The sequence below is a fragment of the Neolamprologus brichardi genome, chromosome 10 (genome assembly GCF_056152115.1).
Source record: "Neolamprologus brichardi isolate AB-2024 chromosome 10, ASM5615211v1, whole genome shotgun sequence".
NCBI classification, from domain to species: Eukaryota; Metazoa; Chordata; class Actinopteri; order Cichliformes; family Cichlidae; genus Neolamprologus; species Neolamprologus brichardi.
This window is the reverse complement of record NC_142113.1, coordinates 20,560,139-20,584,310: the sequence shown is the minus strand read 5'-3', so window position 1 is coordinate 20,584,310 and position 24,172 is coordinate 20,560,139. Positions and strand designations below refer to the sequence as shown.

The following is a 24,172-nucleotide window of genomic DNA, read 5'->3' as shown; positions in this document are numbered from 1 at the left end:
TAACATGCACAAACTGTGCAGGTTATAGGTTTAGTATCAAAGATGTGAAGGAGAATTAACTATAGCTACTATTTTACTTTAGATCAGTTGTGACTTGAAGTCTTGGGAATGTAAATGGAGGCTATGCAATAGCTCTTTTGTGCACATCTATATTTTCACTTTCTATTAAAAGAACTTCTAAAACTGTTACTTTAGAAGTTATTGCAGTGCACTGGTACTTCTACTTCTGTTTGCTCATTTTCTTTGGTTGTCAGTAAAGATGTAGCCATAGATCAGCACATCACAATGTGGGACAATGTCTCAAAAAGCGGAGTGGGCTGCTGTGCAGTCTCAGCAGCAGTCCTCATGGACAACGGGTCATACTACCTGCCCTGCTTCTTAGTGGCTTTTGTGAGATCTATAAAAGATTAAGTATTTCGCGTGTGAAAGTGTCCCTGGATGTTTAGTATAAAAATGCTGCGTGTTTACGCAGAAGTTGTTTCACGCTAATATGATGTAGGAAAACTGTAGGATATCCTCACAGTTGAAAAAACGCGGTGCTCTTCCCATGTGCTGCAGCCCGGGCGCGTCTGACACATTCCTAATTGCACGTCTCTGCGCCTCGCCAAGAAAGCAGCTGCAAGCCGTCAAACACACCCCCGCAGACTCTGGAGGAACAAGCGGCCACTATAAGAACATTTTCGCTTCTGGGGAGAGCTGATGGGAATGGGATTCACTTTCTTTTCTGTGTTCGCTCAACGTGATCCTTCACATTTCTGCCTGACCCCATTTCTCTCCTCCGTGGGTCCTTCTTCGAGGGTTTTTTTTTTTTTTTTTTTTTTTTTACCAAGAAACCAAAAAACAAAACAAAACCCCGAAATCACTACTTTTATCTGTTTCTTTTCAAATTCATGGATCTTCTGCTGGGGTGAGGGGGTGGAGGTTCCTCTTTCACTCTCATCAATGATAAACCTTCAGCTGCGCAAGTGCTGCGCGGTCACGGCGCTAGGCTGTGATTGGTGGAGACCCATGCTCCAGCCTTCGTGAACGCGCCGGTCTCCTGCGGCTCTATATATATATAGCCTCGATCTCCTCGTCACAGAGTAAAGTTATTCGAAGGCTTCGAGCTCTAGCTGCGCGAACTTCTACCAAGAGAAGAAAAGAGCACCGCACATACGCTGACTCGACCTCAGTCATGCCGGTGAACGCGTCCGCTGTCTCCACTGTGTTTTTTCTGCTGCTGGTGTGTCATGTGCTGACCATCGACCAGCATGATGTTCAGGAGAGAGAAGTGAGCCAGACGAAAAGGCGCCTCTCTTCGCAGAGCACAGGTGAGCCGCCACATGCAAGTCTTCACAGGTCGTGTAAGCGTCGGAAACTGCGTTTTGAAGAAAACTTTACATGACGCGCATGCCTGAGGCCCTTGTTGGCCCTAAAAGGAAAAAAAAGGAGCTTGAGGGGTACTACTTTTTTCTCCCCCTTCTTGCGCATTTAATCTCATTGTAAGACAACCTGTTGGCCGCGCTCGCCTCTCTAACCTCCTGTGCTGTTGGTGACTGTAATTCAATGCGCGACTCCGGTGGTTCGACCCTGTCCATGCACATTCCCTCTGTATCCCTTTCCCGGTGTTCTGACAAACCATCCTACTTTGGCAACACGTCCTACCGTAAGTAGTTTATGCACATTTCTGCTGTCATAGTAACTCCAGCACAAAGTTAAGTTAGTATCACGGTTTGCCACTTAACTTTGCCCATCAGAGTATGCTTGTAGCTCATATTCATAAAGCCAAGACGGCTTGCCACTTTATTTTACCCGTTAAAGTATGCTTCTAGCTAGGACCGCTTCACCTGCGGCTAACGACAAGATGGACGCGCCTGTTATCAAAGAGGCTCTGGTCGGTAAAAAGAAAACATTTGGAGATTACTATTTTAGTGCTGCAGCGTTAAACACGTGTAAATGAGGTTAACGCCATAACCGTATTAACGCGACAAATCTCCGTTAACGAGTTACCGCGGATCGCCCAGTGCGTGGGGCTGCACGGCGTCAACGCGTTAGCGGTTACCTCGTTAACGTGTTGACACCGTGCAACTAGCACTACTAGTATTTTCACCATTTACAACAGCGCCATAAAGTGCAAAATGAAGAGTGTGTGAAACTGTGTGCTGTCTGCCATCCTCCTGGCCCGAAACAAACTACCTTACATAACTCGTATACCGTATTTGCCGGACTATAACCTTTCACTAAAATCTTTCATTTTCTCAAAAATCGACAGTGTGTCTTATGTATGAATTCTGGTTGTGCTTTTGTGTCTAATCTATAAGGAAAGCTGATCAAAAAGTACTACTTAACATTTAATTGTCTAAATCCTCTTATTTACATTCCATACACTTACAGATAGGTTTCTGATAGAGTTGAGGGGATGATCCAAACATGATACTGTCGATACCAACGTTGCTATTGGATCGATATTAGCTCGACAGGATCGATACTTTGTTTCTATCCTCTTAAGTTCAGTATGTAGCCCAGTGAATTGTTTTTAATACATTATTTTTATTTGTTTTGGAAATGGAAAAATGTATACCTCTCCAAAAACATGAGTGTCAAAATATATGAAAAGCTGAAAGGTGTGCTTTGTTTAATTAATTATTGTGGGAAGTAAACAAAAGCACAGTAATTTAGCGGTCATTAAAATGGGATCAGAATTTGCAAATGGATGATTCATCTACTAAATCATGACACACTTCTCTCCCCTACATAAGCTGCCTGTTTAAGTTAAAAGCATTATTATTATTATTATTATTACTGGCCCTGCATGTCCTTTGTTTTGGATTGATATGAAAAATTTGCAGTATGGCACGATACTAATTTCTGAAAAGTGAGGGCCAAAGGTCGGAGGCTTCACAGTGGATGTGTATTGTTTTTAATATTATATTATTATTTGGCACATTAACCTGGAAAGTTAATGCTGATCTCTCACTGTCTCATAGAGGAGATCCAGAGTTGCCTGTTGAATTCAGGTGATGTTGGCTGTGGGATGTTTCAGTGTTTCAGCAACAGCTCCTGTGAAATCAAAGGGCTGGACCACATATGTCTTACTCTGCTGCACAATGCTGGACACTACAACTTGCAGGTGAGGATAAGCCCATATGTCTCACATTCATTCACACTCAAAATAAACACATTAAGTCAGTTGTGTCGTTACGCCTGTGGGGCACTAACTGACAGGCTGAGGGGAAGTTCAGAAGTTGCCTGGGCAGGGTTGGAGAAGGCATATCTGGATACGTGTTTTTATTTCATTTAATCCCTTCCATCATTGCGCTCGTTTGTGAGGAATGCTTGTTGTATAAGAAGCAGTGTATCGTTATGCATGGCAGCACAGTTACAGCACAGCGTGAGAGGGGAAGTGAAAGGAGAGAACAGGAACATCCTGTCCACATTACTAGAATAGAAATGTATGAGAAAATGATGCAGGCCTAATGTGTCCCCAGTTTGAGCAGAAACAGAAGATGATGTTCTTTGAGGATCTCTGAGTGAATGTACCTGATACAGATGGTCGTGGATTAAAGGATAAAGTGTTGCAGGAAACATCTTCAGTGCTTCTTCCCTTTGGGGTAGAAATGTTTCATAACATGATAAAGATGATCACCCAGAAGAATTTTGTAGAGATTTGCAGATCCCCTAAGACCCAATACGTGCCAGCAAAAAGCCCCCCCACAGCATTACAGAGCCACTGGATCCCCCTCAATGTAGGGGTCAAGCATTTAGGCCTTTACCATTCTTGGTGTGCACCACTTATTGCTGGGTCACTTGTTGAGGGTATAGATGACAATCTGAAATTTGTTTAGGTCAGCGCCACATGTTTTGTTGTTTTTCTTCACTGCTTAACTCACAGATTCAAATTTGTCTTTGTACATGCACAGCCACTCTCTTATTATATCTTTGTTTTTCCTCACATACTGTACTAATGCGCTAGCAGCACCAAATGACCTTACTCCAGTTGAGCAGTTGGACAAATACACTGACGATTGGGCGAGTTCACCAGCTATCATGAAGATCCATATAGAGCATCCACAGAGGTCAAACGTTTTTTGTGCCAGGCTGTCAACATGTTGTGGTTTGGGTTTGGTTTTTTGGTTTGTTTTCTCTCTCTCTCTGCTGTAAAAGTGGATGAGGATAGTCTGGCTTTTAGAGCCTACCCCAGCATCTGTTAGAACTGCCAACAGTGTACAGAATGTAATTGAGGAAAAATATTCCTTTTAAAGTATACAAAAATGAAGTGAAATGAATTAAAAGATATTTAGTTTACATACTAAAAAGGAGTGTGAAGAAGTGGACATTTATTTAACCTCACCCCTTCTCTGTAAGTAAAGTTATTTTTCAATACAGTTCTATTTACATAGCACCAAATAACAAAGACAGTTGCCTTGAGGCACTTTATATTGTGAGGTAAAGCTCATACAGCAACACAGCGAAAACTAATGTTTTTCACAGTGACCCCATTCACAGAGCATTTGGTTTTCTGGTCTCTGGACACCACCACAGACTTCAAATCATTCAAGTGCTGATTTTAGCTTTAATTCAAGGGATTTAAAAAAAGTATTGCATTAGCTGTCGCGTTAGCAATTCAGCACAAGAGTTCTTCAATGCAAAGAAATTGGATGTTCTTCAATGGCCAAGTCAGCAGGTTTTCAGCCTCTGAAGATAAAACTGAAGTTAAAGAGAGCCACAAACGAGCTTAAACTGAAGGTGGCTTCAGTATAGGACTGACATGCCATCTGAAGGGAGGAAATGCAGCATCTGGTGATGTCCGACAGTTCTAGACGTCACACAGTCGGTGACTACAAACCATTTTAATCAAACTTTTTTTTAAAAAATTCCTTATTTTAAAATTGTTACTTTTCAGCCTCTAAAAATCGAGGACTGTGTATAAAAATGGTTGCATTTCCTAAACAGTACTTCAGGTAAACCCCTTGATTTAAGGCTGTCATAAATTGTTTGTTTTGTTTGCATAGCACTTTCATAGAACTTAGACCAACTCAAAGTACTTTATAGATGACTGAAAAGATGATAAATAAAACATGGACTTAAATAATAAATCAATAATAGAATAGAAAAACTAAATAGAAGTGTTTGAATCTGATAGAAAAGACTATTGCAATAAAACATTGTGGGGGGAAAAAAAATCATAGGTTTCCCTGTAATCGTCCACTCGCTGTTCTCCTTTTTCTCGCAGGGCAAATCATTTGTGAAGGACATGTTGCGGTGTATGGCGTTGGGGCTGCGGCAGCGTTTCAGCTGCATCAGCCGGCGGTGTTCAGTGATAAAGGAGATGGTGTGCGTGCTTCAGAGGGAGTGCTACACCAAACACCAGCTCTGCCTGGTACTGCGGGATCACATGCACACCGTGGAAAACCTGGTGCAGTTCCACCTAATGTTTCCCCCCGGGTGAGAAACACAAACACACACAAATCAACTACTAACAGCCACAATTTTATTGTTTCGATAGATGGAGATATAGATATAGCCGTATGTACAAATAAATGCATTCACAATTATGTCATTAATTGCTCAAATGGAAAAATGAATAAAACTGGGACATTATTCTATTGTTGATTTTGGCACTTCCTGCAAGTGATATTTTTTCTAAATGTACATTTGGACAAAACAGCCAAGTATTTATTGATGACCCTGATGTATTCGCATCCTGCCAGGCCATACGTGGAGCTGACGAAATTCCTGCTGAAGTGCGGAGATGAGGTCAGGACGTGGGTCGGACGCCGTTTGCGTGAACAATGCGAGCAGTACTGGGGGTCGCTTTGCAGCAGCTTTGCTGGAAACTGCCCCCTCTGCCAATCTGATACCCTCCACCAAAGCACTTCCCCATCCACCAGTGCACCATGGCTCGTCACTGCTGGGGGACCCCTGCAGCAACCAATCAGAGAGGCTAAACCAGAGGACAGGACCAGGCTCAGTCATATAGACAACACAACAGAATCTGGTTCAGTTGTGTCTGAGAAATCCAGTGTCACTCCTCCATAGACAGATGGAAACTGAGTACACAATTCTATAATACTAGCAGTAGTGGCTAAAAGTATTCAGTGTAGTAATGCATCATAACTTATTCAATCTGCTGGGCATTTGTGCTCCATTAAGGATGGAAGAACAATTATCTACCTCACTTCAATGTCACAGTAGACCACTGCAGCTCAGCAGCAGACACACACACACACACACACACACACACACACACACACACACACACACACACACACGGAATCAGTAGGTCAAGTGTAGCTCATGGCTCAAAGTCAGTATCCTGTTTACAAGCCCAGTTCCAAAAAGTTGGGACTCTGTGTAAAATCTAAATAACATTAGAATGCATTATATTTTATTCAGTATCGAACATAGAAAACATACCAAGTGTTTAAACTGGGACACTTTACTGTTTCATGAAAAACACTTGCTCAATTTGTTCCTAAAATGTTGTGATGCTGTGTAAAAGTTCAGAGTTATGAATCTGCTTTTGTATTTATGGAGAAAGTCATATTGTGTACCATGGAGATAACAGATGAGGGGCAGTGTGCAGAAAGGAAAGCACTCATTGGTCAATGTGTTAGAAATGTATTTTTAATGCTCACATTTCATACAGACCCCTGGTGTCAAGAATGTTGTACATTTTGTATTTAAATGGATCAAACACTGTGAACAGTTATTTGAATTTTATTAAAATAAAGTGATACTGATGAACAAAAATCTGTTATTTAAATCAGTCCTATCCTGTTGAACAAGTCTTTTAACAGCACTGCAGTTCAAACTGTGATATTTTGAGTTTTAAGACATCTGCTGGTGCTTGAGATTTTTAAATGAACTAAACCCACAGGGCTTTTGTTTAACAGTCACACAATCTGACACCTTTCAGGGCAACAATCATTCATCGGATTACTGGTTCAGTAGTCTGGAAGGAAGGCACGAAGTAAACAAATTTAAAAAAAAAAAAAAAAGCACTCTCCTGAGCACATTCACACTTTATAACAAAAGTAAACAAAAACAAAGGTTGGTGCATTTTGCAACCCTGACTAGTTCTGAATTAAAGGTGCAATATGTAGAATACTGGACTCTAGGAGGGCAACCTGCTTTTTTTTTTTTTTTTTTTTTTTTTCCTCCTTCCTCTCTCAACTGGCCTTTCTTTAATTCTACAGCTTAAGTCAGACACTACTACAGCACAGAAACCAACCATGACTCAACAGGAGTAGATGGAGTTGTACAATGTTGCTCACTTTTCTGTCCCCCTTTTCTTCCTGTCTCCGTAAAAGTGAAGCTCCAGCTGAATTCAAATAAGGTTGCCCTTCGCTTGGAAGTGAATATTTTGCATAAGCTGAAACATTTTGTCACGCAGATCACCTCTTTGGATGGATTTTATTTGCAGCAATAGAGGCTTAAAACAAGCCTCCAGTGGTCCCTTGCTTTAGTCACTGACTCCCAACCTTTCAACATGACTGACATGAGGGCAGAATCACAGACTACGTTTTCTTCCTTTTACGTTGGACTGAAGGGGGACAAAGAGAAATTACATGAGCATACAGGCTGCTGATCTGATCTGTCTTATTGCATTATTAAACCTACAGTGTGCTTTAAGGTATCAACATTTCAAAAATTGCACACAATTTGGAAAATATGAGCATCTGAACCTTTAAGCTCTCTGTATTTACTTCAATTTAATGTAAATTTCAATGTAAACACGTGAATTTCCTCAAGTTCAGGCTTTCTGAAAAAGACCAATCATCCAGAATGATAGAAATGGTCACATTAAGATAACGGAGTCCTTACTGTAACACCAGGTAGGCAGTGTGAGGCATCAAGGAAAAGGCTAAAAAGCAGCAGATCCCTTCTTCAACTGTGACCATTTGCAACATGCGTTCAAACTTTTGACAATGCATTGTATAACCATATCTACTCGAGGCAGGCTGTGGCTTCTTAATGTTTTCTATGAAACTCTGGATGTCAGTTTTACTCACTTTGCTCCTTTCACTGCTGAAGTGGATCTTGAGCTTCAGATATTTTCCAACCCTTCATATTGCATAATATATGTAAGAAGTAACACGTTCCCACTTCACGCCGCCTCTGTGTCCTACAGTCCAGTTTCAGTGCTGCTTCTAAGAGTCCATGTGGTTCATGCTTCTACTTCATACCTCCTACAATTCACTGTGGTAACTCCTTCCAAGCCAGTCCCCACGTCCTTGAGGAAAAACAGATCCAGCGGGTGACGGACCCAGGCGGCTGACTAAATGAAGGGGAAGAGACGTTTCTTGAGGATGTAGAGGACGGTGGCAAAGAAGAGGGCTAGTGCAAGGAAGATGAGCAGCTTGTCTGTCAGCTCCCGCCGGTTGTACTTCAGGATGAGCTTCCTGCCCAGGTGAATGGTTCCTGTCATGCTTTTAAACTCCTCGTTGGTTTCCTGCACCGTCCTGGATGAGGTGGCTGAATAAGGAGGACGAAGAATTAAAGGCATTAAGGGTTTAGGAGGATCGGTTAGGAAATGTGGACAGGAGACTGAAACATAAAATTTGATTTTTACCTAGCGTGCCAATGGTGTCCTCACTCTGCTTCACCTGTTCAGACATCATCCTGCTGATAGACATCAGACTCTCTGTGATGTTGCTGCTGGTTTCCACTAAATTTTCCTTGGTTGCTTTCCTGAGACAAAAACACACAAACAGAGCAGAGCAGGTGAAGTACTGCAGATGGGTCCTGACATGCCTAATTTATTATTAGATTATATTAAAGTGATTTATTGGAGACTAGAAGGAATCTTTTTCTCATTAAGTAGTTTAGAACCTTGTGTTTCTACCACCAGTGGAACTAGCTACTCTATTTTTATATTCATTTATCTTTTTTGGTTCATTTGTGCCAGTTTTTAATCAACTTTTTTAAATCACAAATTACCAAAAGCAACAATTAAAGAAATCTTATTTAATAATCGTTCATGAAAGCATTTTAAACCACAGACATTAGACAAAAGATAGTTTTACAGATGTTAACAAGTGTATCTGTATTTCAGTGTACATCAGATTAGCTGTTTTGACATAGTTGGCATACTGTGATTCATCTGATAACACTCCATAAACATAAACACACATCTGTGTAAAACAGAAATATTATTGGTGGCCTGGGCTTAAAAACAGGAAGAAAACAGTGTAATGGTAATAACTACAGGAAGTAGAAGATAGAAGTTACTGACAGAAACTATGGTATCAGTTTGAAAATCCTAAGCAGCCTTGTTCTCAAGGTGTGTATGATGCCTCTGCCCAGCAGGGTAATGATAATACCCCATCAGCCTTTTACAGCTAAACAGAAACCAGGTAAATTAATACAGGTGACATTAATTTCCTCCTGTTTGGCTGCAGATATTCAAAAAACACTGATCAAAGTTCAGACTGCATATCAGCAGCTCTAACCAGGTGTAGAAGTACGAGAATCTACATAACGCAAACAAACTCGGGGTACACTGAACTGTCTTCGTAGTACAGTGCTCTGTAGCAGAGCCTTGGCAGAAACTATATTTACCTATGTCTGGTGTTGTGGTTTTCCCCACCATGCAGCAGTTCGTCCTTCTCCATGTTGTCTATGGCAAGTTTACAAGCCAGGTTAGCTTTTCTCCACGCTGTCTGGTTGCTGAAATCAACAGACAAGAAAAAGCGAACAATTTTGAGACTGAAAGTTTCTGTTTTAGATTTTTTTCCATCTTAAGTGCTCGCTTGTGTCTGCATTACCCGTTTACATTATCATCGCAACAAAACAGAAACCAACAACATGTTCACTGGGACACGAGGCAAGTGATTCAATGGGAAAATAAAATGACTGGTGCTGCACAGGCTTATTTTTTTTAGATGGGTCTGTGTGCGTCTGTGTCTAAACACCTCAGCATCTGCTTCCACTGGCTCTCGGTCTCTGTTTGGATGGCCAGTCTGTCTGACTCTTTGTCCTGCTCTTTGGCCATCTGCTCCAGATCCTGGAAGAAACAAAAAAACAACAACATCATGGCATCACATGACACAGATCCAATATTAAGCAAAAAAACAAACAAACTGTCAGATGCAGCACTGGGTGGATGTGTAGCTCAGGCCTGACCTGAATTCTGAGCCTCAGCTTGTTGAATTTCTCTTTGACCTGAGCATTGAGCTCCACAAGAGCAGACTGAGGTCCTGGACAATCCCTGATGTCCTACAGACAACACACACACATTGAGTTAAATATAATGTATTAGTTATATTTTATAATTATATCACATCGAGTAAGACATATATCATGTGAATTCAGAAATGCACATATCTCTGTGTGAGCAAAGGAGCTTGTGCTTTAGGAGTATGAGACATCTGGTCCATTGTTATAAAGTGTTTTGTCATTGTACACAGTGTACTGAGTGCTTGGCAGCAAGTCAGACTCATTCCCTGTGAATCCTGGACTCCACCAGCTCTGCCCCTTTATCATTGATTCTGTTCACAAGTTTTTTTGGAAGACAGTTTCTATGCAGCCAAGAGGTGGAGGCAGTCAAATTCAGTGGACTCAGGATCTCATCTCTGCTTTTTGCTGATGTGGTTCTGGTGGTTGAATCGAGCAATGACCTCCAGCTTGCAGTGGAGCAGTTTGCGGCAGAGAAATGGTGTGTCCACTACACATGAGCTGCTGCCCCCAAGTGGTGGAGTTCAAAGTAACTCGGGGTCTTGAGAGGGGAAGGGGAAGTAGGGGATGTGGCACTGTAATTGCCTGCTGTGGTGAAAAGAGATTTAGTGGTTGTTCTACATTCTGGCCCTCACCAATGGACATCAGTTGTCAGTGATGATCTGGCCAAGAGTGCAGCAGAAATCTAAACAAATATAACAGCTGTATAAAGATACTTTAAATGGCCAAAAGGACTTGATTGATTGCAATGTAATGTAGAACCATAAAAATACTTGCAAAATATGTCATTTTTTATTACTTTATATATGAAATCCATTTTTAAATCCTGTTGACTAGAGCTATTTAGCAATATAACAAAGACATTAGACAAAGAAACATTGGCGGTCACTTTTTGATAGGGCAGGTGTCTCTGCACCTCAGCTCACGTTCCACCATCTGGCTCAGGATATACAGTATACATTTTAGCACATTTTTCTCCATTAAAAAAAAAAAAATTCACATATTTTTTATATTCATATTATTTACATTTTCTAAAACAATTTGTTTTACCTTATTTTAATTTCCCTTACTAATTAGGTAATCACGAACGCAGAACTAAACAAAGAGTGCGTCGTAAAAACTTTTTTAAATAACATCTGATAATAAATGATCATTTTCTTCTCTCGGTTATTTGAATAATTAGAGATTTATTACTCAAAAGTATTATAACTGTGTCAGGAATGATTTGTTGCCTAATTAAAATAAAATCAAGAATGTTTTGTGTCTTTTGACTGTCGGAAAGTTAACGTTAGCTTCTTCTTAGCTCAACTTGAAGACTTGTTGTGCGCATGTTCTGCCAGCTCTCCAGAGTTACCAACGGTTCAGAAATGGCTCAGGATGAAAGGACAAACAAGGCGCTCGTTCTTCATTGCTTACCTGAATGAGAGCTTTAATTTCCAGATCATATTTGATAATTTCTTGTGCGCAAATTCGGACGTGAACATCCGCAGAAGACGCCATTGTTGTTTTTGTATGGCAAGCTGGAGGTCCAAAAGAGGTAAAGACGAAGGACCAACGGTAGTCGGATGTTAATAATCCGTGGAATAAATAAATATGTTACTTAAAATGGAACAAAAAAAAATATTAAATAGGATTTTATCATTCTTTTTTTAAAATAAAAAATGTTCAGTTACTTATCATTCTGTAGCTCCACTATAATTTTATCCTTACTTATTGGACAGACAGGATCCACACTGAAATGTAAATGTGTTTTCAAATGTTTAAACATCATATAAAACAGAACCACTAAATAATTTTTAAGTTTGTAATATATAAACTATACTTAGAGACTCAAAAGTGGCATTTTTATCTAAAAAAAAAGCTACTAAAAGTCATTCAGCCTCGGCTGTTACTAATATAAATACTCTTTTTTTTATTAACATCATCAACATCATGGATAGAGACTGTACTATTACTTTTTCTACTAAGTGTTAGTATTAACAGTACGTACTGAAAAGGGGGGTCTTGTGTCATTTTTACACCAGCTAATTTTGTGGAAATCCTGTAAAGGAAAAAGGAGGCCCATGTCTGCCCCGTGTTCCCAGCAGTAACCCTGTCAAGATAACAGAATAGACACAGACAGAAATGTCTCCCTTTTTCTGATAGACTTTGTGCTTTGTCTAAACAGCAGCAAACCAGCAAAATATGTACAATACAAGAGTGGAAGACCTATTTTAATGTGGTCTTTTTCGATACTGTTATATACAAAAGACAATAAAACCATGAACTTAATCATAAGCACTTCCTGTTTAGATGCAGCCCTTTTCTGAATGTGTCCAAACCTAAAAAACACATCAGTGAGCCACATTGTTGCTTTGGGAAACGTTTTCTTTCATGATGAAAAGGTTGGGAGGGGGAGAAACGCCATCCCACACACCACTGCGGTGTACATGTAGGGCATCAAATTATATTAAAGTATTTTTTAAAAAAGAATCAAGGAAATTATATATGTAGTAGAAGCAGCTGTCTGCTTTCAGTTGTAGTCTCCCAATGACATTTGTTGGTGGTAAAAATAAATTTAGAGCCATCAGCAGAAGTGTTCCTATCAGTGGTTCTCTTTGGCTGGATAAAGGCGTCTCTCCATTTCACAGGCACTACTAGTGGAGGAGATAATATGGCATTACTCAAAAATCAACCAGAAACACTGGTGAAGCTCTTAAGTTTTCACTTCTGTGTAAATAATCATTCTGTACATGCGATAATTTTTAATCCTACAACTGTTTATAACTTGTATAGTTCACATTTCTGTATAACTGTATATCTCAGATTTCTGTATAGTTTTTTATTTCATATTTATATCCTGTTCATAGTCTGTACATAGCTTGTACTCACTACAGCCTGTACATAGTTATAGTTATAGAATATTCATAACATACTTCATACCGTGTACATTATAACATATCATAATAGACCCATTTCTGTAATATACTTACATATCTATATTATTGCTAATATATATTGTAATATATCTATATCATGGCTAAAGCACTTCTGGATGGATGCAAACTGCATTTCGTTGCCCTGTACCTGTGCATGTGCAATGACAATAAAGTTGAATTATATTCTTATTCTATTCTATTCCATAGCGTACCAAGAAAGTATCCCCTACAACATTACAGCACCGCCACTGTTGATATAAGAAAGGGTGGATCCATGCTTTCATGCTGATTGCACCAAATACTTACGCTGCAATTTTAGTGAGCCCATGCTGATTGTAGTCTTGGTGTGGTCTTCTGCTGCTGTAATATTGGATCTGTTGTGTACTCAGGAATGCTCTTCTGCATATCTTGTTGAACTCTTTATGAACTCATTTGCTTAAAATATCTTTTTAAGCGACAAAAAATTCAAAAATCATTTATAAAAATCAGGTTGGAAAACTCACACACACTCGGTCAGTTAAATAAACAAGATTCCGACTGGGGTGCTAATGGTTTTATTGTTTTGATATTAAAATCAATAAACATAATCAGACTAACGTGGTTACAAGCAGAGCTGTGGTACCAACTCCTGGTTGATACAACAGAGAAAAACGATTTAAAAAAAAAAAAGAAGAAGAAGAAGAACAGAAAATAAAGAGAGAGGCACAATTACACAACAGAGATTCAGGGCAGGTGTCTGCAGAATGTCGAGCAGCCAGAGACAAAAACTGTCAGAAGCTCTGAAAGAGAATCGGGCTGTTACAGTACAAACCAAAAAATAATAATAATAAAATAAAGGTCTTTTACTTTTCCATGCCTGTGCATAAAGCCACCCACTGTGCCTCCAAGAAGAGAAAAAAAATTAAAAAATAATAAAAATACAACGTTAAACAAAAAGTTAGTCAAAACAAAAGTATAAACCCAGCACAACATTTATTACACAACATAAATATAACAACTGTCAAGATATTGTATTTGAACAGGCATATATGTGAACTACAAATATAGACGTCATTGCTAAAGAGAGGATCAAGTTAGTTTCAGCAGGATACACTTTTTCTGCAGGTTTTGCTTCTTTATGAAATTATAATCACCAAGAGATCTATTATAGAGCACTTAGCAATGAAGTACAGCCCTCCTACTGAGACTGGGGAGAGGAACACACACAGGACTAACTACAGAAAGATCCCATGCTGTTGATCGAGTCAAATACCATACAAGACCAGAAGCATCGTAACAATGGCATGTAGCTGTGGAGCTCAGTATGGCCGATACCTTCCACATCCGCTACATGTTTGGACTTGTATGGATTTCCTATTATAATCCTCCGTCAGTCTGTCATTATTAAAATTTATAAAGAGAGAATAGTAACCAAACAGATGCCGTCTTTTTTCGGTAAATGTCTCTTGCTCCATGCATTTTGGCAAGTCTGGAAGGAGATGTAAATCATTGCAGTGTTTGGATGATGAGTTGGACGTGTGTAGAAATAGAAAGAGGGGTTTTCTTTTTTATTATTATTAAGTGTGGGTGGTTGTTTGCTTGAATCAGTCTGCCGGAAGAGATTAACCCTTCCCCATCATTCATTGCAAAGGGGAAGGTGAGGGGTCTCTGCCCACCAGCCTTTAGTGGCCCCTGGCTAATCTCAGGGGTTCCCTGACAAGACAACTGCGAACCAAAGCCCTTCTGAAAAAAATGAAAATTAAAAAAGCACCTAGAAGGGGCAAAACATCTCTGGCGCAGTGGTAAAGTTTTACTTCCTTAAAACTAAATTTTCCCCACCAAAAGTTAGAGACCGCAAGCAAGCCAACTCCTGACCTCAGCTCCGTGGCGGTGGAGCACCTGAACCTCAGCCCAGAGTCATGACCAAAGAGTCACCTGAAGGCAAGGTTCAGTCTGGTGACCCACCGAGCTTTTCTCAGGACTTATTAAACTTCCGCTTCATGGGCCCCACAGACAGCGATAATTCAAACTCACAATGAAACTGTAGTCTGACTTGGACCGGTTTACTTAGAAAATAATGAATTATTTTTATCTCATTAGACCACCTTCAGTCTTAAATCTGCTTAAAGTTTCATTTTCAGTCTCCATCTATCAAAACAGCAAACATCTGAAGTCTCTTTTGGTTGCCTGGCCAAAAGAGAGTCCCCATATATATCACCTAAAAAAACAAACGTGCATTTGTGACTATAAAGTACTGGTAGAACTGCCCTACTTGCTGCTGGCTGCAGTGACATCAAACTTCTCAGCCAAGTTATAGTAAGAAAACAAATCATCTACAATTTAAAAATGGTTGCAATGCTCCTTTAATGGAGGGAGTCATTATTAGACTATTATGCAAGAGGATGTCTGGGTACATGTCAGCAGGGAATACCTCATGAAGCTCAGTCACACCAATCATAACTCTATTTGCACAAAAAGAGTAAATATTTGTAAGTAATAACTAATATAGGACAATTCCTTAATTTTAGTTGGATTCTCATTTGACTTTTTTTTAAGTTTGTAATCGTTATGTTAAAGTGTCTATTTTCCAATTTGTGATAGGTGAGCTCAGTTTATTTAAATCTAACTGAGGATTAGTTAGTGACATTTACATCTCTAGATGCTATTACAGGTGTGTACATAAAAGCTGTTTACAGAATAGGTTGAGGGGAAAAATTAAGATATACTTCTCATTTTTTTTTTCTGACTTTTTTCTCATGATTTTGATTTTTAATCTCAGATTTCAGCCTTTTTTGTGTGTGTGTGTGTGTGTGTGTGGGGGGGGGGGGGGGGGGGGGGACTTTTTTTTTCCAGTCAAAACTTGAAGATTGTTTCCAGTGGTCCTAATTCTCTTTTATACTAATTAGATCTTTGTCAAAAAACAAATATATATAATTTTTGTATGAACAGTTTCTAGTTTCATTGTGACTTTGATTAAGATCTGTGAATCTCATGACAAGTCTCTGACTTGTGGTAAAGATTGCTTTAGTGGAAAGCTTTAAAATCTTGCTCCAATCACTGTCTCCTTGCATTGTTAAATTAAAGGACCAAACAAATAAATAAAGAAATGGCAAGAACACTGGGATCAGAGAAAATGACAATAAAATATAATTTAGGGAAAAAAGTGCAACATTTGATAGAGTCAGAGCATAAATATCAAACCATAATATTAATAATAATAAAAAAGATTGAAACACACAAGCAGGACAGCAGCCATTAAAAGATACAACATTCATGATCTTTCTGGATCCTGATGACAAAGAGTCTCCCTCTGTTGAGACAACAGGAAAAGCTCTGCCAAACACTCGTCTGTCTGTATGATCCTGCTGAGGAAGACTAGTCTACATTCATCAGCAAAGCAGCAGCAGCAGAATTATATACCTCGCTATATCAGCATACAGCAGGTCAGAAGTCAGAAACACAAGACTGACCAGAGTCATCAACAGAAGGAATAATATGGCTAATACAGCTATTTAACACAGCCATGTTAGCACCCAGCCACTGACAGATTAGCACCACAGTGTACCTCCATGCTCAGTTTGTCGCTTCATTCGCAACCTGCGACTCAGTGCCAACACTGACTTCAAGGAGGGTCTGGCACTTCATAATAGCAAAGTTAAGAAATGGAAAGTTCGCGTTTATTTGGGATCTTTTTTTTTTCCTGTCTCGACAAGGTCTCAAAAGGTAGCAACAGAGTGCTCCGTGTCGAAACCTTAGAAGAAGAAGAATGCATTTTAATTGTCTAGGTAAAAAGCAGGCCCAAGTCTCCCTCTGTCTCAGACACAGTGGAAGTTTGCTCTTCTCTACGCAGACACACCAGCGGTGATAGCAGCAGCAGCCAATGCAGAATACACGATAACGTGGCATAGTGGGCAGAGAAAGAGTTCAAAACAGAACCAGGTTTCCCAAAACAATTCAATTTACAGGTTGTCTTTTCTGCTCTTCTTCAGCAAGGCTATTCTACGATCGAGACACGACTAACGGCTCTCATCTGCCTCTTAGGTTGACTATTCTATAAAATGCACTGATTTAGGGTTCAGATGAGGTTTTCATTTCATTATTGAACTTCAAGTTTAGGTTTTGGGAAACCCAGTCCCTGGTTTCTGTAGGGAAACCCCCTCCAGACTGACAGAAGGTGCAGATTTGTGTTCTCATATAACTGATTAAGGCACCTGGTTCAGCAGGCATCATATTCAAAATATTTTTTTTTCCTTCTAAGTGTACAAACCAAGTGCAAGGTGAGTAATGCTGTTGGTCTTTTAACTGCCACAGGGAGGGGAAAAAGAAAGATTGGGGGGAGCAAAAAAAACCAACCAAACAAAAGAAAAACCCCAACAGGTATGTGTGGTATAAATATACTGTAACTGTGGTATGGACACCCTAAACCAAAATCTGATGTCTCTTTGTGCTCATTCAATAGCAGCAAGTATGAAATCATACAACAGAGCGTACAGAGAGCCCAAAAAGCCATGCAACAACTTTGTGACAATGAACACCCTTTCCCGAATTCTTCCCAATCTGCGAGGAACTCACAGACTTGATTCTCTCAGCGCTATGCAGGGAATCGCCATGCAGAGACAGCTGCGTTCTTATCTGGGGGGGAAATGTGGAGGGTAGTAGTACATGTTTTTGTTTTGTTTGTACAAGCAACAAGGGTTCAAACAAGACAGGATATACATTTGAAATGCCAAAAAACAAAACACAAAAAACCCTCAAAGCCAGACTCTTAGACCTGACAGCACAGCTAGTCCGAGGTTAGGTCATTTAACATTTTTATTCCTGTGATGATTTTTTATGGTAATGTCTATTTTACAGGGTAAGAAGCTTCCTGGAAACAATTACCATATGTACTTTGGTACCAATAAAGGGGAACAGTAAGATCTTTTAAAAAAAACAAAGAAAAACTGGTCACATGACTGTCCTTGTAGCTCTGTTTTGGTCTCTACCGGTTGTTGGCTGCAGCAGACAGACAATCTACTGCAGCCAATAAACCGAGACGATGAGCACGAAGCAAAACCTAAAAAAAAGGGTTTACATGTAGACAAACTGATTAGTCCAAGTAAATAATCCCTGTTTATAATTCTGGCTATAGATAAATGGCACATTGAGCTGACATGCTGGACTCCAATTAATATAACTGGAAGTTTATGATTTCAATACTTTCTCCTGAATTAGCACCAAATTACACAAAGCTGTACTGGAGGAAACTTTCTGGACATTTTTTTGGAAATTATTACACACTGTAAAACAAAGCATTACCCTATAAAAACCGTCTCAAGAGCACTTCTATGCACTTAATTGCACTCATTCAAAACTGCTCTTCCTGAATGAAGCTACATCCACGTGATCTTTAACAGAACCTCTGTGGCTTTGAGCGGTGGTATCAAATCCGTGAGACTGGCTTTTACAAAAGAAGTATTGGTACGCTTAACAATAACGATCATACAAGTCGATAGCACAGAAATGGTGTTGTTGTTTTAAACAAGAAACAGTACAACTCTTCCTCTGATTGGTCCGACAGTGAGTCAGTGAAAGTGATCTGGGCGGAAGTCTGATCTGATCATAGTTACACTGAATGAAATGGTCACACGGAGAGTGTTTTCTGTAAGCACATCTGAATACGGGTGCCTTTTTTTTTGTTTTTTTATAAATCTTCGTAGCATTTCTCGGGACAACGAGGCGTAATCAGCACCATGTGACAAACCCCAGGTGGATCACGACTGGAAATCAGAGTGGAAACCATTCAGAGAGGAAGATGCTGCAGATTGTGTTTGCAAGAAGACCAAATTTGGACAAAACGGTGACATTTTGTGAGTTTTTTTGTAACAAGTCTGTTGGCCTTTGCTTTTAACTTTTATAGAGCATTGCACCATAGTGATTGACATTAACGATTCATAACACACACACTCTCTCTCTCACACACATACAGTACGCACAATATTTTGTACAGAGTAAAGAATGGCGACAATAATTGGAATACATAAATATACTTTCTTTTGATTTTTATATGTCATCACATATGTCAGATAGAAGAACGATATTACCCTGATTTGCTGAAGAAGAGCTTTATGGATCCACGTAGCTTTTATTGGACAAGAGTAGCACAAAGTTACACACTCTATTAGCTTAATATTTGACTGTATAGGATTTATGTAATCAGAAATAAAAATAAAAAAAAACAGAAAAGAATAAAAGGAATAGTTTTACTGGCGTGGATTTTCACTCATTTCCTTGACTGTTAAAATGCCACAGAGTCTCCTGGTTTGAATGTAAAGTTGCACAGCTTGCGCCTATTCTGTTAAATGTAAAAACCTGTGAGGACTCTTTCTTGTAACCAGCCTTGTGATCGACAGCAAAACACACGCACGCTCCTCTTGTCAGCCGGCCGTCAACCAGCGGCCCTTCAACCACTGTTGACCCCTTGCCAGACCTGGATGAAATTATACCCGAAAGCATCGCTTCCAAAGCAGTTCAAACCTTTGGAGTCATTTTCTTTCAGATACATTTCACCACGTCTGCTACTTTAGTCAAGGTTGTTTTGAGCCAGTCAGGCTGAATTGATTTGTTGTTGTTGTTGTTGTTTACCATATCGGCAGAACAATGTCAGGCACGCCCCTCTGGGCAGCCGACTTGTCTGCCGTGTTGTTATTTTTGTTTGTGTGTGAAAAGTTATTAAAGAAGGCAATAAGTGTCCGGATTGAGTCTCCATTTGTAATTGGCTTGCCATACAGTACAGTGATATAGTAACTTCCCCCAAGGCGGCCGGGAACAACGTCTTTCAAACAAGCTCTCCCTGGCCGCCCCAGGCTAAACCCTCCTCCTCAATAAGTCACAAGTAGAAATCAGTTTACAAATGATAACAATATAGCTCTCTGAAGAAATGTGTCTACACTGTACATCACCCTGAAGAGGAAGCCAAAGCAGAATCAGTTTTTCCATAGGAAACCTCTACTGAAGGCAAATGAATCGTGACGCCAAGGGGGTCAGCATCAAGATCAACGTAGGGGCCCTGGAATCAAAACCCTCTTTTTTTTTTTTTTAGGTTTTTTTTTTTTATAATTTTTGTTTTCTTTTAAGACCACAAACATACTTTCACTCGGTCCCTGACCAGGAAATAGACCTATCCTGTCAAGACACTGGGCTTCCCAAAGCCATGCAATGGTACGCTCTTGTGCGCTCATATCATGTCATGGCTCCAGAAATGTGTAGATCTAACCCTCGTCAGGTCGTACACCTGCCCCTCGCTAGTTTACAGACCTAGCAGAGTCAGGCAATAGACCTATCCAAGCAAGTAGTCATCAAGTACACTTGCAGCATTCACGCCAGGCCATTTAGCAGCAAATGGAAGAGAAAAAAATGCTTTTCTTTTCTTTTTGTTTTGTTTTTTTTTTTCTTTTTTGGACAAAGTGCTTTCGGTTTTTTTAAACATATAAGATAGAGTATTCTATACATATATTTAACATTTAGAAGATACATATTAACTTATAGTTTATTTACAAAACTGAATCACTACTAAGAAAATAGCTATGGACGGTAAGGGGAGAGCAAGTCATTAGGCTACAACTAGTCTAAGAATCAAATATGAATCATGGATACTCGTCATTCTAGTTTCAGAAAAAGCACCATTTCTCCCTTTTTAGACGGAACGGAAAACGGTAAAAAATATATACGTGTGTGTAGCACTAGCTGTTATTCAGTCACACAACACAAACTTTATCATCAGCAGACTCACGTCACGCCAGTCTGAATTCAGCTTTGTCAAATTCACATTTTTCTCGTTTTAATATGACCTCCAAATAAATCAATTCAGCTTGAATTGTGAAGCATTCCCAGAATAGGTAGCATCTCCTTAAAGGACTTTACCATAACTGGTAACCAAAGTTATTCTTTATGTCTGTGACCAGTCAGGAAGGATATGACTAATGGAGATTCAATTCAGCAAAGCAAGGCCAGAGGCAGCAAGGACCATCTCAGGAAAATACACAATTCAAGCAGCTTCATGCTTCAAGACAGAATACAACAACATGCAAAAGTCTGGGCAAGTTTTACTCTGTATAGCGGACTAATATGAAAAGGCATAAAGTTAAAGATGGAATGATTATCTTTTTATTTTCCTTTTTATATCAAAATGACACCAAAAGGTGAAGCTGACCAGTATTGTAGCCTGATAAGTGTATTTTCTTTCTTATTAGGGCTGAATTTCCTCAGCAAAAAAGGCGACCACATAAATCTACTTCAGCTTAGTGGGTGGCAGTAATGATGCTGCTTGGAGTAAAAATGAGTGTCAACCAGATTTTTTTTAATTGTTGTTACACTGATTCCGAGTATTATATGTAGATTATTAATTTGCATGATTGTAGCAATGTTTCATTTTTAAAGCTTAGAGTTCTTTACATTGCTCGTCTTTTTTTTTGTTTGCTTAGATCAGTTAGATCATCTGCGCCGAGACTTTTGCACGCTGCTGTATGCATGAAAATCTAAACGACAGCGCTGAATCCAGATCAGCCACACTCAGATGGCTCTGGCTTTCTTACACCATCTGACGCAACACTGTATCTCGCTCCTTATCTGCCCTCACGCTAGAACCGCCAACAGCGGCACCTCAACGTTCCCCCTCACAGACCACTCAAAGTAGACCAGCACTTCGCGGCATTGTGTTTTATATAAATCCTGTCTTGATTCTCTGTATTTCAAATCAGCCAGCTAAGAATAACAGAAAGGGTGGAGCTTATAGATCAAACCATCAGCCAAACACCTCCACCTCTGACCAACAAACACTCCCAAATCAACAGGAAATCTAGCAGGCAGCTAAAATACAAAAATATAACAAGAGCATGTTTTTTTGGTTTTTGTGTTGGGTTTTTTGTTGTACTCTAACTTTCTCAAAGCAAGGATAGGCTTTAGAAATGTGTCATGCTTAAAAATGAATCAATTGTCATGAAAAGTGGCGTTTCACCATTCATAGATATATCATTAATGTTTCTATGTACAATATTCAGTTAATATATTTGTCTATAGACCTCATCTACATACAGAAATCAAACAAGTGATACAGGAACACAAGATTTTGGTTACTGTTTGAGAAATTTTAACAAGCAAAAAAAAAGAAGAAGAAGAAGAAGAAAAGAAAATTGTAACATAGCTTATCTAGTAGCACTCTTGGTATTCATCCTAGCTAGCGCCATTAACACAATGAGCAGGTGGAGGGAGGAATCAGTTCAGGAATGAAGGGCTTCCTTAAGCAATAAATCTACTGGAGAAGCCAACAGAGGGGTTCAATTTTAGATTCAAAAAAATAATAATAAGAAGAAGAAGAAGAAGAAGCAAATGAATGTTCCTTTTCTGTACAGAATTGGACCCAAGCTAATTTCACAGTTCTATGAAGTCCCTGACCCTCCCACAAATCTTACATTCAATACGGCGTCAGGTAAGCTGTGCAAAACCTTACTTTAACTGGCTGGTCGCCATTTCGTTGCATGTGTCTTTGGTACAAAACATAATCAAAAGATAGTGTGCAAATATTTTTTTGTAACTCTAAAAGAAAAATATCTGTCATCCTTAAACCCCCCCAAAATCCCCAAAAACGTAAGTACCAAAAACCAAAAGTAATCTATTGCAGAGCCCTCCTATATACACAGACTCTGTGGCATCACGCGACAAGAGCTTCCATTTGTTTATGTACATTCAGAATATCTTCGAAACAGCTGAAAGACACAACAAACCCCACCAGCGTGTCCCTCATCGCACTCGCTATAAGTAGTCCTTTCCTAGGCTGGGAGTTCTGGCCGATCACCTCTCCTCGTTCAGCCCCGCTCACACTCACTCATTCTTACGGAGACGCGCGCACACACACACACATACATACACAAGGCACAATGAATAGAACTCTGATCAAACACTAGTATGAACACACCAAACTGCCTGGTCGTCTCTACTGTACAAAAAAGGGAAGCCGGTGCCGTTCGCTGGGAGACACAGTTATTTACAGTTTCCTGGAGGAGATGGATCACTGTTTATGTCATCTCTATCGTCGCCAACAGCCCCACCATCATCATCTTCCTCACTTTCTGTCTGATCCCACACTGGTCTGTTCCACGCAGTCCAGTTATAACCAGCACAAGGCCAAAAAGCACCATGCTACATGCGCTTCCTCTTCACATGGTCAACTATGAGCCATTAAGCTTCCTCCTGCCTGACACGAGCTTCAAACCAGCAGGACGCCTCTCGCTTAATAAAAGCTCTAATAACTTTCAGCTTCATTGTTTCGCAGGGATGGCATGAACATATTTAGGCCTTCAATACAAAATATTTCTTGCCACCCCGTAACGCCTCGGAACAAGCCGCTTTTTTCCACTGCAGCTTACAAGGCCATTTTCATCAAGGTGCTTTACTCGATTGGGTTCATTTGACAACCTCAAGTCCACTTTTGTTGCCCTGTGAGGTGAAAGTCTTCTGAGAAATGATAACTGGAACTTTTTTCATGTAAATTCGTCCTTTGTCACTACAACCTCAAACAAACGTGTGAAAGTATTCCAGTGGTTACGCTCATGCGGCTGTTTGTCTCAGCCTCCATCAGAAACAACCCTACACAATGCTATGTTAAACACATCTAATCATCGCCAGTGGATTTAGGACGTGCTATTAGCTATACACCTAACCATCACTTGCTTTTAGAGGCGCTTTCCCCCCACCAACGGACGTTCACAATGAGTTGGGAGAACTGTGATGTGCTGACTCCGCACGCAGTGCGCAGAGCCAGAAAGCTAGGGTGTATGCCATACAGGTGACATGGCAAAAACAAGCACACATACCTACACACAGGAAGTGGTATGTGTGTTTGTGTGACTAACAATGTGCATGAAAGTCTGGGTTGTAGGGGCATGCAGAGGGGAGCATAGTTACAACAGGACAGCACGATCGTAATACTGAGTCCACTGCTCTCAGTGGAAGGCGGCCTGTCTAGATTTTGGAGGTGGGGACTCGCAGGCCGACCAGTCCGCCGGTGGGATCGCCGCGTCCTGTGTTCTCTAAGATTTTGTTGACAAAGTCTGAAGTCTGCCCAGCAACAGGTGATGGCA

General features: G+C 40.0%; 3 protein-coding genes across 8 annotated transcripts in view; 1 reads left to right on the top strand and 2 right to left on the bottom strand.

Moving 5' to 3' along the window:
• Positions 1 to 1,077: 1,077 nt before the first annotated feature.
• stc2b (stanniocalcin 2b) lies at positions 1,078 to 6,750 on the top strand. Of its 2 annotated transcripts, none has more exons than XM_035905321.2 (4): positions 1,078 to 1,310; positions 2,967 to 3,109; positions 5,213 to 5,424; positions 5,691 to 6,750. In XM_035905321.2, the coding sequence occupies exons 1-4, from the start codon at positions 1,175 to 1,177 to the stop codon at positions 6,016 to 6,018; spliced, it is 819 nt and encodes a 272-aa protein (XP_035761214.1). In that variant the 5' UTR covers positions 1,078 to 1,174; the 3' UTR covers positions 6,019 to 6,750. The 2 variants fall into 2 exon arrangements, with proteins under 2 accessions (XP_035761214.1, XP_035761215.1); XM_035905322.2 differs by lacking the exon at positions 1,078 to 1,310 and adding an exon at positions 1,487 to 1,645.
• On the bottom strand, positions 6,585 to 11,702 carry bnip1b (BCL2 interacting protein 1b). 2 transcript variants are annotated; one of them, XR_015719721.1, is made up of 7 exons: positions 11,575 to 11,702; positions 10,108 to 10,200; positions 9,897 to 9,988; positions 9,544 to 9,651; positions 8,555 to 8,673; positions 7,995 to 8,457; positions 6,585 to 7,525 (listed from the first exon to the last, which is right to left on the bottom strand). XR_015719721.1 is itself a non-coding variant. In XM_006784904.3 (6 exons), the coding sequence occupies exons 1-6, from the start codon at positions 11,656 to 11,658 to the stop codon at positions 8,261 to 8,263; spliced, it is 693 nt and encodes a 230-aa protein (XP_006784967.1). In that variant the 5' UTR covers positions 11,659 to 11,702; the 3' UTR covers positions 6,585 to 8,260. The 2 variants fall into 2 exon arrangements, 1 of the variants encoding a protein (XP_006784967.1); XM_006784904.3 differs by having other exon boundaries at positions 6,585 to 8,457.
• A 4,477-nt stretch (positions 11,703 to 16,179) lies between these two features.
• Positions 16,180 to 24,172, bottom strand: part of crebrf (creb3 regulatory factor) — a 31,759-nt gene continuing 23,766 nt past the window's right edge. For all 4 annotated transcript variants that reach the window (XM_006784903.3, XM_006784902.3, XM_035905358.2 and 1 more), the window contains exon 10: positions 16,180 to 24,172. In XM_006784903.3, coding sequence (XP_006784966.1) covers positions 24,054 to 24,172 — 119 coding nt within the window. In that variant the 3' untranslated portion in view covers positions 16,180 to 24,053.